The sequence below is a fragment of the Orcinus orca genome, chromosome 1, assembly GCF_937001465.1.
Source record: "Orcinus orca chromosome 1, mOrcOrc1.1, whole genome shotgun sequence".
NCBI classification, from domain to species: domain Eukaryota; kingdom Metazoa; phylum Chordata; class Mammalia; order Artiodactyla; family Delphinidae; genus Orcinus; species Orcinus orca.
Genome location: NC_064559.1, coordinates 130,369,852 through 130,382,670, shown reverse-complemented (window position 1 = coordinate 130,382,670; position 12,819 = coordinate 130,369,852). Strand labels below are relative to the sequence as shown.

Below are 12,819 nucleotides of genomic sequence, written 5' to 3'. Positions count from 1 at the left end.
AATGAATAAAAAGTGGCCACAGGAAGCTAGCTTGTTCTGACCCCACATAGTGCAGCCTGGCATTTGTGCTTAATTTTGGCTAGCCATAAGTTATGGTTCTTTGCTACCTCATAACCTTCCTAAGAGGGAGCAATGATGGCTCTGCTTCTGCATCCCAGAGTGTTAGGTGCCAGTGATGCGACATTAACATTACCATGCACAGGCACGCACCTTCACGTGCACCTGTCATCAGCAGGCCACCCGGCGAGACTCCACAGAGCAGAACCTTCTGACCCCCAGAACACGCTGGGGAACATTGTGGTTTGATGTCAGAAACTTTGCAGACTCTCCAGTGCTTTCTCCAGAGAATATCTGGGCCTCAACTTATTTTCTTCTTGTAATACTGCAACTACACAACTAAAAATAATTCTGAACTCTTGCCTGCCTAGCTCTTTCCCAACATGTGTACTATTCACCTCTCAATGTGCTACACCCCAGCTGCAGGTCACCGCAGCTTGTTTTGGGTTTTTCAAACATGCCAAACTTGTTCCCACCCCCAGTTCCTTGCACTTGTTCTCCCTAGGCCCAGAGAGCCTTCCACTAGTTCTTTTCCTCAGAGACCTGTCCACCCTATAAAAAAGATACAACCCCAATAAATCTCTAGTGTATCACTCTAGTTCCTCTACATCACTGAGTATAATCTGCAATTGTCTTGTTTATTTACTTGTATTTATTATCTGGGTCCCTCACTACAATGTTAGCTCTGGAAGGACACTGTTTCTGATGTTCCATTGTTATCCTGTTAGTTTACGCATTTCCCCACCCTGTAAGAGGGCAACGATTTGACAGCTAGAATGTCTACTGTGTCAGACCAGCACTTCAGCTAAGATACACAGAGGAAATCAGCAGAATTTTCCTGGTGAAGCAATGGTGCTTATAAAATCAATGTATTCTAATTAACACAGGTGCTCAATATATAGGCATGGAACAAATAAATGAGCTAGGATCAAAATGGCTTTCCTTGCTACAGGGTAGGACAAAAAGAGAGACACCAGGAGATACAGCAGAAGAAACCATCCCCTGCTTTACCCGATAGCATCACAGGTTGCTGGTCTTCCTCAACAGGAAAAGGGGTGCAGAGTTTCTAAACCAGCTCTAACAAGCAGGGTCACAACCAGGCCCATTATAGATGCAGAGAAGAAGCCTTTACAACAATGAGGCTTATTTACCCAGGTCCCTGGTGGATAGAAGGAGAAATCAATTCTTGGTCTAAAGTATCCTGAAGCTGACCCGATGATACATCCACACACAATTTTATTTCAGCATGTTGACAACTAAATACAGGTATCCCTGCTTTTCGAGAGTTTGCTTTACATCACTTAGCTTTTAGGAAAAGACCTACGTTAGTACCTGACTTCAGTAATCGAAAGAAATCTGAGGAGGATTTTTGCTTTTGTGAAAAAAGGTGAAAAGTGAAAACAGTGTTCAGTGTCTGTTTTCAAGAAGTTGTTACAGATGCAGTGTGTACACAGAGCAGCAGCAAGAGCGGCACCACCAAGCTCCTTCTCTGGAACTACACTCAGCGTCTCAGCATCAAACTGCCCTAGCTTTGAACTGTCTGTGAGCACCTGGGCTTTATCTCCATTTATCTCGTGCATCCTTTAGCAAGATGTGTCCTAAGGTAATTGTTTCTTCATTCCACACCGTTTCAGCTTATGGAGGGTTTCACAGGAATGCTCTGGATAGTGGGGGCCACCTACACAAGGAGAGGCAGCTCCTGATTTATAGACATCCTGGCATCTCTATAGAATTGGATGCACGAGTGCCTTTTGTGAGTTATAGTCATTTTTATAAAGGGGGAAAGTGTCTAATGGGAAGAAAATGAATGCAGATGAACTGGAGTGAAATCATCTAAATATGTCCTTGAGAAGTGACTGAGGAGCAACAGCTTCTGTTCTGAGGAAATAAGATACACTAGTTCTACACAGGGAGATGGATACACATTTGCGGTGTTTTAAAAGATTTTGAAGATTCACTTTCAAAAAACCCTATTTCAACCACGCAGTTTAATTTCTGTTCTCCGGGCTTTCGCAGCAGTGTTTCCTGGCTTTGTTCACACTGTATCCTGACCTGGAGGTGCTTCCCCCTCTTCAACACCTGCGGACACCTTCTCTTTACTTTTAAAACACAGATCAAATGTGAAACCTTCCCTGAACTTCAATTTCCCTCCAAGAAGGAATTAAACATTTCCCTCTCCATATTTCCATAGCAACTTACATACACAGGCCTTTCACCTACAGTTGGTTTTCATATTGCAAACTGGATGTAATTAAATACATAGAGAACGTGAATTGCAGTGCCTAGACTGGCTGCAGGTTCTATTACATGATGGTGCTATGGAACTGCTGCTGCTTGTTGCTACAGAAACGTAAGGCTGAATGAATGGCTGGCGGCTCATTTTGTGAACTGGGCTGGAATTTATTTTGCATCTTATTTCACTTGTGTCTCATATCTTTCATTACAATGGGTAATAAAAGTGATAACAGTGTGTATAAGAAGTCCTGGTTAATGATAATATTGTGTAGAGCTAGGAAAATAAAGGCCACGACTTATGCAAAAGTCAAGGGTAATAAATTCTTTGAAAAGATAAAAAAAAGAATTGGATGGACGTAGTTCATAATCTGATGTTATGATAAAAAGAAATGCTGTGGTTCCTTTTGAGGGACTTAATGATATAGGAAGTTGGCCTTCAAAATACTCTCAAATACTGGAAGATATTAAGAAATAGTTCTTTTTTTAGATGTTAGTTATTTTTAAATAGATCTTTTTTTTTTTTTTTTGCGGTACGCGGGCCTCTCACTGTTGTGGCCTCTCCTGCTACGGAGCACAGGCTCCGGACGCGCAGGCTCAGCGGCCATGGCTCACGGGCCCAGCCGCTCCGCGGCATGTGGGATCCTCCCGGACCGGGGCACGAACCCGTGTCCCCTGCATCGGCAGGCGGACTCTCAACCACTGTGCCACCAGGGAAGTCCTAAATAGATCTTTATTGGAGTATAATTGCTTCACAATACTGTGTTAGTCTCTGTCATACAACAAAGTGAATCAGCCACATGCACACATACATCCCCATATCCCCTCCCCCCTGAGCCTTCCTCTCACCCTCCCCATCCCACCTCTCTAGGTCATCGCAAAGCACCAAGCTGATCTCCCTGTGCTATGCTGCTGCTTCCCACTAGCACTTGGTAGTGAATATGTGTCTCTCACTTCACCCCAGCTTCCCCGCCCTGCCCCGCCCTCCTCCATGTCCTCAAGTCCACTCTCTATATCTACATCTTTATTCCTGCCCTGCCACTAGGTTCATCAGTACCATTCTTTTTCTTTTTTTTTTTAGATTCCATATATATGTGTTAGCATACAGTATTTGTTTTTCTCTTTCTGACTTACTTCACTCTGTATGACAGACTCTAGGTCCATCCACCTCACTACAGATAACTCAATTTTGTTTCTTTTTATGGCTGAGTAATATTCCATTGTATATATGTACCACTTCTTCTTTATCCATTCATTTGTCCATGGGCATTTAGGTTGCTTCCATGACCTAGCTATTGTAAATAGTGCTGCAATGAACATTGGGGTGCATGTGTCTTTTTGAATCATGGTTTTCTCGGGGTATATGCCCAGTAGTGGGATTGCTGGATCATATGGTAGTTCTGTTTTTAGTTTTTTAAGGAACCTCCATACTGTTCTCCATCGTGGTTGTATCAATTTACATTCCCACCAACAGTGCAGGAGGGTTCCCTTTTCACCACACCCTTTCCAGCATTTATTGTTTCTAGATTTTTTGATAATGGCCATTCTGACGGTGTGAGGTAATACCTCATTGCAGTTTCGATTTTCATTTCTCTAATGATTAGTGATGTTGAGCATCTTTTCATGTTACAGTTTTTTATATTGTGGTTATTATGTTTTTTAAAATAAGAGTCCTTGTCTTTGAAAGACACACATACCAAAATACTTACAGATAAAATGAGGTCTGAGATTTGCTTCAAAATAATACCAGAGGAAGGAAAGTGGGTGGGAGTACAGACATAGCAGGCCTGGCCATGAGTTGATAACTGTTGAAGCTGGGTAATGGGTCCACAGGAGGTAATGAACCTATCTTCTCTACTTTATGCATATATGACATTTTTCCTAAGACTTAAAAAAAAAAAAGCCCTTTAAAACAAATCATTTTCACCCATGAAATTAAAGAAGCTACCTGAAGGTGAACGTTTTGCCTTTCCAGTCTTGCGGTGGGTGCTCCTGGATGACGTCTTGGCTCAGAGGTGAGTGCTGCCGTGGGGATTTGGAATGGGGGAGGGTCCCCACGTGACTGAAGTTATCACAGGACCTTACGGGAGGAGGGCCTTTCTTCTTCCGTGGAAGGGTGCCGTGTATAGACACGTCTTGATAGGCATCTGTGCGATGCTCAGCGAGAGGTGACTTGCTGCTCAGGAGGTCCATGGATGAGGCCAGGGGGAACTGGTGATTCACTGGCATGTTTCTAGGAAGGCTTGCAAACTTTCCCGCAGCCATGATTCTCAACTCTAAGTGGGGAAGAAAAGAGTGAAGGTATAAATCTAAGAAAAGCACAAGAACTGATTTCCCACTTACAAAAGGAAATGGAAATAGACCACATAAAAGAAAATGTTCACAGAGCGTTAAAGGACAAACACTGAGTAGCATCACTCGTGACATTTAATACGATGGGCAGTTTACTCATCTCCTTTTTTCATCCTGCAGAAGAATTCTCCTGGGTTGGCAGCAGATCCGCCAATGGAAAAGGGCAAATACGTTTCAGGGACTTTAGAGGCACATGAGCCACTTTATTACTTCAGATGACTGAAGCCGATGGAAAAGCATGACTAACAAAAAAGAATACTGAGGAAAGACTCAAGTTTCAGTAATAAATGCATTTGAGAAAACGTTCAAATATGTTAGATAATTAGCTCACGCATTCCCACCACCCTGTAAACGATAAGAACAGGTGAAGATGACTGGAATTCCTTAGCTGCTAGAACGCCTTCAGCGCCAGACCAGCCCCTCAGTTGTGCTACCCAGAGAGACAGGACAGATTCTTTCTGGCAAAGACCTGCTGCTTATAAATAAATCAATGTACGCTAATTAACGAAGACGGCCAGGGTCAGGGGTCAGGAGGTGGGCTACTCCTCCATACATCAGGGGCTCAGCGGGAGAGGAAAGCCACTGGGGTGGGGGACCTCCATGTACAACCATCCCCCGGAGGGGTCAGGGACCTGCTTGCCACCAGCAGGGTTGAGCAATGCACATGGCTGTCTGTATAGTCAGGGAAGAGTGGGAAGGGCGGGGAAGGAAGAGAAAATAGGGTTGGGGGGCACAGATCATGGAAAGAAAAGGAAAATGCTCTGTGCAAAAGCAGCCCCGACAGTTGTTCCCAGCTATGAACGCTAGCAGAAATGTTCACCCTGAGCAGAGTTAGCACCTCCGCCCCCTAAAAAACAAACTATGGTTTTTTGTTTTTTGGGTTTTTTTGCGGTATGCGGGCCTCTCACTGTTGTGGCCTCTCCCGTTGCGGAGCACAGGCTCCGGACGCGCAGGCTCAGCGGCCACGGCTCACGGGCCCAGCCGCTCCGCGGCATGTGGGATCTTCCCGGACCGGGGCATGAACCCGTGTCCCCTGCATCGGCAGGCGGACTCTCAACCACTGCGCCACCAGGGAAGCCCCCAAACTATGGTTTTGATCTAAGTCAAATTATATGACATTTTAAAGGCCAATATATAGAGATAAAGAAACACAAGACTGAATAAAAATTCGGGCTAGTCCCAGGAGACATAAGGATCCAGAATGTGCACCACTAGTCGTGGTATCAGACTGGTCTAGAGATCACAGCTGCGTAGCTAAGCGCAAAGCACTGGTCTTCCCCGAGCCTGGAGGAGATCGTCTCTTTGCACTGTGGTCTCTTCTCAAGCCTTGCAGCACCCATTCCTCACAGACCACCCTTTCCACTGCAAAGGGAACGATGTTGAGTGAAAATCATCACTCACTAGCACCACCGCAGAGACAGTTCCACAAAGGAACTGGGGACTTGGGATGAGGCTCGGAGACAACCAAGAAGAACACAGCCCTCCAGAAGCTGGTAGAGTAAGAGGTGGAACCAGGACCAAGACAGCAGGGTATGCAAAGGAAGCAAATGACAACACACACACACACACACACACACACACACACACACACACACACAGTCCACTGTTTCTACAACAGAGACAGATACCCGAGTGCTGGCAGCTGGGTGGAAGGAGACCCTCCACGCAAGGCATATAATCTGAACCCTGTCCTCAGTTCTTTGCCAAGCCTGGTAATTCTGAGGCCTGTCTGCTCTGTGTCTAACTGGGACCACACAGAAGGCCTGCCTCCCAGCGGGTGCAGACAATGGACTGTGAGTCCCCACGTGGGCCCCTCCCGGGTCTGGCCAGTACCTGGTGCACTGTCAGCACTTGTTCAATGTTAATCATCGTTATTAAAAAAGAAACCAAACTCCCCAGCCCTCCCAGCCTGACCACGGTGGCGTAAGCGGACGAGGATTCCCTCACCCTTCGCGCACACACTCACAGCTATGAACTCTCACCTGTCCCAGCTATCAGCACCTTCCTTCTTTATAGACAGGCCTGGATCATTCCCAAGAACCTGGTGGCGAGGCCCAAAGCCCCCCACAGAACCTCTTCGTGTACAAAGGCCCACAGTGTTGGTCACGTCTACCTTCAGGCTAGGACGACGGACCAGAGTTACCCTGGCTCCAGTGTCTCCAGTAGCCTGTTTCCTCTCTGCTTATCCAAGGTCTATCTATTTCAAGATTGAGCTGAAGTGCTTCAGAATGCCCTTCAGCAAGCTACCCTCACCTCAGTGTATTCTCAAGGGATGTTAACACTGCCCTTCCTATTTTCAATTCAACAAACATTTAAGTGCTTACTCCAGATAAGAGACTCAGAGAAACAAAGATGCATAAGCCTCAATCCCTGACTATGAACTCAAAGAGACAATACAGTTGACACCTGAACAATGAGGGGCTAATCTGCATATAACTTATAGTCAGCCCTGCATATCCATGGTTCCCCCATATCCACAGATTCAACCAACCACGGACCATGTACTATAGTATTTACTATTGAAAAATATCTGTGTATAAGTGGACCCATGCAGTTCAAACCTGTGCTGTTTAAGGGTCAAAGCTGTAATATATTCATCAATGGGACCCTTAACATGCTGGAGTGAAGAATAATTAATTTTGAAAAAAGGGCTCAAGGAGGGCTCAAGGAGGATCTCAGAGAGGGCATCACTGGAGATGAAGGATTTTGAAAGGCTGAAAATTGGAGGGAAAAGCCCTCCAAGAGGATGCGACAACAGCAGATGCATAAGGGCAGGGAAGTGCCCCTACAGGCTCAGGAAACTGAGTCACGCGGTGTGGCTTGAGTCACGTTGAGAAGCATTTCCTGGAAGAAGCACAGCTTAGGACCAGACCATGAAATCTTGAAGGCTGTGTTGAGGTGTCTGAACCTGACTGTCAGTACTAGGGAAGCTCGGGAAGGGTGGGACGGAATCCAGTCTGTGCCTGGGTAGGGAGCTCCGGTCACTCTGGAGGGAGAGAAGGGAGGTGGGGAGGTCAGTCAGCAACAAGCCAGCAAGGAGTGATGGAGGGCTCCGACCTGGGGCAGTGGCCACGGGAAGGGAAAGGAAGGGCAGAGCGAGGGGCTAGAAGCTCGAGGCCTCTGGCTGGGAGGAAGGAGGCCACAGCCAAGGGAGGACAGGGCTATGCTGTAACACACTGAGTAGCACAAGAGGGAACCCCTGCGGGCAGGCGAGAGAGTAACAAGCTCACCACTGGGGCTGCTGAGTGTGAGGTACCAGGAGGGCAGTTTGGTCTAGCAGGCTAGATACTGGTATGTGCAGTTAGGGGCCAGGACAGGATGTCGATTTTTAAGAGTTATCAACATAAAGGGAATATTTAAACCAGTGAGTAGATCCCTCCGCTTGTTATTATCAGCTGTGATAACAGTTGTGAAAGTACCTCTTAAACTGTCAGGAACCATACAATATCCATGAATTATATCCTTGCCCTCTCCCACCTGGGCTGCTTCAAGCCTAGAAGGACCAACGCAAGGGATAAATTCTGAAAACTTAAATCGCCAGCTCTCAACCTGGCTGCACATAAGAGTCCTCGGAGAAGCTTTTAAAATCCCGACACCCAAGCCGTGAGCCAGACCAACAGAATTACAATCTCGGTGGGTAGGACCCTGGCACCAGTCTTGTTAAAGCTCCCCTAGTATTTATTGTTCACTGTGGAGCCAAGTTTGAGGACCACCAGGTAAGCGAGTTTCTTTGGTACAGAGCAACTGGCACCCAGATTAGTTTCTGGGTAACAGAATAGAATAACAATGAGAAAGCATCACTCGGGCAAAAGAAGCGTTCCCTCATTCATTCTTCATTCAACACACATTTAAGGGGGGCCTCCTGGGTGGTGGGGACTGTGTGTGGGTGTTGGAAACGGTGTCAAACGGCTATCCTCACGAGGTTCCTACCCTGCAAAGGAAGCAGACAGTAAGTAATGACCATGCGTGTTGGTGATTCCCAGTGCCGTGGGAGTACGCAGAGTGGGGACTGGGGGCCTAGATTAATCTAGCAGCCAGGAAAGCCTTCCCGGAGGAAGGGATGCTGACCTGAAGGATGTGAAGTAGGGTTTAATTACCAGAGGGAGATCATCCAAGCTGAAGTTTCCAGAGTTACAGTTAAATTTCTCAGCTGTGGTTAAATTGGAAATACACAGGCCAGGCTCTCCTCTACAACTTGCTGCCTCTAACTTGGGACTCTTTCCCATTTAAAGTACAGCCTTGCCCTGTGTCTAGTCACTTGGAAAGACTGGCTCCAGCCTGGGCCCTATGTCAAGCTTGAATCGATCCAACGATGGGGGAGGTGGGCCCTGGCCAGAGACCTAACTTTAAACAAACAACCAACAACAACAAAAACACTAAAGCGGGGCAGGGAATGGCAGGGAGAATTATAGGTGGAAGAAACTCATTTGCAGTCTGTTGGTTGCTCTGTTTCCTACTTGAGTTTTATTCACTTTTATTTTTTTCTAGACTCCAGGAACCTGGAGGAAATCCAGGGGTGGAAGCGCATGGAATCTAGGTTCAAGGTACGTACTTTCCATTCTGACAGAGGAACCACAACCCCATTTGACCACTAGGCAGAATCTCAGCACATGATATGTGGATGGAATCTCAGAGAATCAAGCCCCTCTCTTTTTCCAGATAAGGAAAATAAACGTTCATTCACTCAATATAGAGTCTCCGAGAGTTTACAATGTACTAGAGCTGAGGATATAAAAAACTAGATGAGGTCCTGATCTCGTGGAGCCTACACTGTGATGGGGAAGTCCAACCAACACAGACAACAAAGTAGATAATATCCCAGTCGTAAGTACCCTAAAGAACATGAAACAGGATGACATGATAGAATACACTTGTTGGGGATGGAGGGCTATTTTACACTACAGTGGTCTGGGAAGACCTCTCTGAAGAGGTAACAATGACATGAGACCTGAAAAAAGAGAAGGAACCAGTAAGAGAGGATCAAATGGAGTTCCAGGCAGGGGATTCAGCAAACGTGAAGGTCCTGAGGTGGGAACATGTGGTTGGAAGAGCACAGTGGAGATTAAGTTCAAGTCTCGAGTTTTTGGCTCCCATGTTTTCTCCACTTGGGGATGTTTCTGTCTTGATGTTCCTAGTCATTATGTACTTCTTATGTACTATTTAATTTTTTTAAATCAAACATGGGTTGACTCAGAACCACAGCTTTGAAGTAAGACACAAGTTCAAATCCCTACTATGCCAATGTCTTACTGTGTGGCCTGGGACACGTGACCCAACCTCTCTGACAGTTTCTCATTTGTAAAAATGGGTTAACAATATCTATTTCATGGAGTTGTTGTGAAAAGTAAATACGATTGTGTATGTAAGCCCTTGACATACAGCAAGCATTCAAAAAATAGCAGGTCTCCTCTAAGCAGGGCGGGGACCATGTCTGTCTTGCTTGTAATTGTATCCCTATCACAAAGAGAGTTCACAAATGAAGTCACTGCTCTGGGGAAGACTGCAACCAGGAAGGGTGAGGAGGGAAATGTTTTAACCTAGAGCAGTATACGTAACAACAGCAAACCAAGTAGAATGTGAGCATAGATACACAGGCACACTAAGTGAGCTCATATGCCGTCTTTAAATAAAAGCCCAGGTAAGACTTTGGCCATCCGACTTCACCTCTCTCTACTGTGCAGGTAAACAGACACAGTGTCCTGATTCAGTCTAATACAAGACCTTGAAATATATACAAAGGTCAAAGACTCTACAACTTGATATGAAAACTCGAGACCCATGTGAACGTTCAAAGAGCTGAAATCCTGATAGGGATGAGAGTGAGCTTGACACACTCCCAACCTATGCGCTACCTTCCTGACCCTGGTCAGCGGCTGTACTCTGAAATGCTTGTGAACAGCAGGACTGACTCACTTGCTTTATAAAGATGTCTCAAAGAAACTGATGATCACACACAAGTCGAGACAGAGATAAGACGCCCACTTGTTGGAATTTTTCTATTTTACTTCTGAAATGAGATATTTTCAAGTTAAATTCACAGATGGTCATCTGATGTGGGCTTTAAGAACTTTCTATCATATATTAAACTCTGGAAACATAACCTCCTCGCTGCCCCATTATGACCATGACAGAATTTACAATCCAGATATGTAGTTTTATATCTTCTCTGCAGAGGCAGACAGGAAGAGGAGATGGAAAAACCACACATATAAAATTGGCTTATCCGCTAAGAATGAAGTTTTGCTTGGGTTTAGGAATTAAGAGTATCCCTTTATTTTGAAGTAAATTATGAAGTCTAGCCAGATGATTGAAGTATGAATAATTCTTCCATGGATTGTATTTCAAGCAACACAGCGCAGGATCTACATGATAAGGGTCTTAAGATTAGCATCCATTTGACAAGCAGTCCTTTCTATATGAATAGGAGATTGAGATCTTGGTTAGTCATTCTGGAAATGTCAGACTACTCAGAGGCAGTTTAGGGAAAGTTGGAGTCAGGGAATGAGGGAGCCATTGGCATGGCAAGTTGTTTACGTTATATTCCATACGTCCCCTTGCACACTCACGTACAACTGCTTGGCCTGTGGCTTCCCCCCGTTATTAATTGGGCAGCCCCTTGCTACTTGGGACTCTCTGAGCCCAGCCCCCAGCACCGAGGGCTCCCCCTGGATCTCGCTTCGCTCCTTGGCAACAAGCAGGGAGATTATCCGCCCTCAAACTGACCTCCCCTCCGCCGATGTGTTTTCCTTGGAGAGATCAGTGTAGCTAGCCTTGGTATATAAGGGTCAAGGTTTAAAAGAATCTCTGAATGCATGGCTCTACTTTCTATCTCAGCTAATGGCTTTAGGTGGAAGCACACACGAGGTTAGGCGAGCAATCTTTCACCTTCGCACGTTGCTTCAAGTGAGTTAAAACCAAAACCAGAGTTTTCCACCCCCCAACCCCCAGCCACGACCCACTGTTAGTCCTCCAAAAAACACGCCGGCTCGTCAGCTGCTTTGGAGCCCACTTGACTTCTCCCCGACGAGTGTCTACACCTGATCAAACTTTTAAAGTGGAGGCAGCCTTAGCGGGTAAGGAAAGACGGGCTGAGACCGGAGCCTCCTGCCTGTTGCGCCCACCGTCCCTTGTTTCCCAGCCTTCACCTCCCCTTCCCTCCCCTCTCCGACGCAGTGGGAGCGACACAACCAACTATTCATTCTTTCTCAACAAAGGGAGCGAGGGAGGGAGATGTCAACAGTTACGGGGCGGGCTCCTTAGCTTTCTCTGCAAACTTTCCAAGAGATTAGTGGAGAAACTCGCCTCCTCCAAGCCCAGGGCTTCCCCCTCCCCGGCCCTCGCATCCCTCGACCCCCATCGGCTTCTGGGGCAGAGAGAGACGGGACCAGGAGGCGCGGCTGGATGCGCAGGGGGTCGGAGAGGCCAGCGCCCGGCAAGATGCCGCTAAAGAGCAAAGAGCAGAGATGCTCGCCGCACGTCGCCTCCCGCCTCCCGCCGCGGGCCCCTCCTGGGGAATCCCAGCCGGTTCAGAGGCCCCTAAGGGAGCAGCCCGGTCCCCCATTCAGCCACTCCAGCCCCCAATCGCCAACTCGGCTGGGGGTGGGGTGCGCCGGCTCTACTTTCCTGAAGTAGTAGCCTGAAGTTCGCCAACAAACTTCCCAGTCTGTCCTGCAAGGGGAGGGGGAGGCCGAGGCGCCCCGAGAGGAGCCGCACGCCCGCGGGACACGCGGCGGAGACTCACCTCCCCGCGCGGCGCCCGGGCTCTCCGGCTGGGGCTCAGAGGCGGTGCTCGTTCTGCCCTGCGCCGCGGCTGCTCCCAGAGCAGGAGCAGCTCATGATCGGTGGGGCGCGTCGGCCGAGAAGCCCGCGCGCGGCTCTCTGTGCGCCCGGCGTTTGCGGCTCCCGCTCCCGCCCAGGCCCCAGCCCCGGCCGCGGCAGCTGCAGGAGCGGCTCTAAGCCGGCGGCGCGCACTCCGGCCCTCAACTGGTGATTTGCGGCTTCCCGGCCCCACCCCGGCGAGCCTATTCGCGCAGCCTTGCAGAACCCCCCGCGACATTTACATGCGCTGACCTCGCCTTGCCCTCCTCTGCCCGGATTTTAGAGTTTGGCTCTCTTCGTACCTCCCGAGAAGCCAGTCCTCAAGTGTAGATCGACCACTTCCTCAATGTACGCCTCACG

At 47.7% G+C, this 12,819-nt stretch overlaps 1 protein-coding gene across 1 annotated transcript in view; it reads right to left on the bottom strand.

Moving 5' to 3' along the window:
• The window catches only part of BCAR3 (BCAR3 adaptor protein, NSP family member), a 116,876-nt gene extending 104,288 nt beyond the window's left edge, over positions 1-12,588 (bottom strand). The window contains exons 1-2 of the mRNA XM_004263038.3: positions 12,383-12,588; positions 4,238-4,565 (exon numbers count right to left, since the gene is read on the bottom strand). Coding sequence (XP_004263086.1) covers positions 4,238-4,554 — 317 coding nt within the window. The 5' untranslated portion in view covers positions 4,555-4,565; positions 12,383-12,588. The remainder of the gene's footprint in view (positions 1-4,237; positions 4,566-12,382) is intronic.
• Between the last annotated feature and the right edge of the window lie 231 nt (positions 12,589-12,819).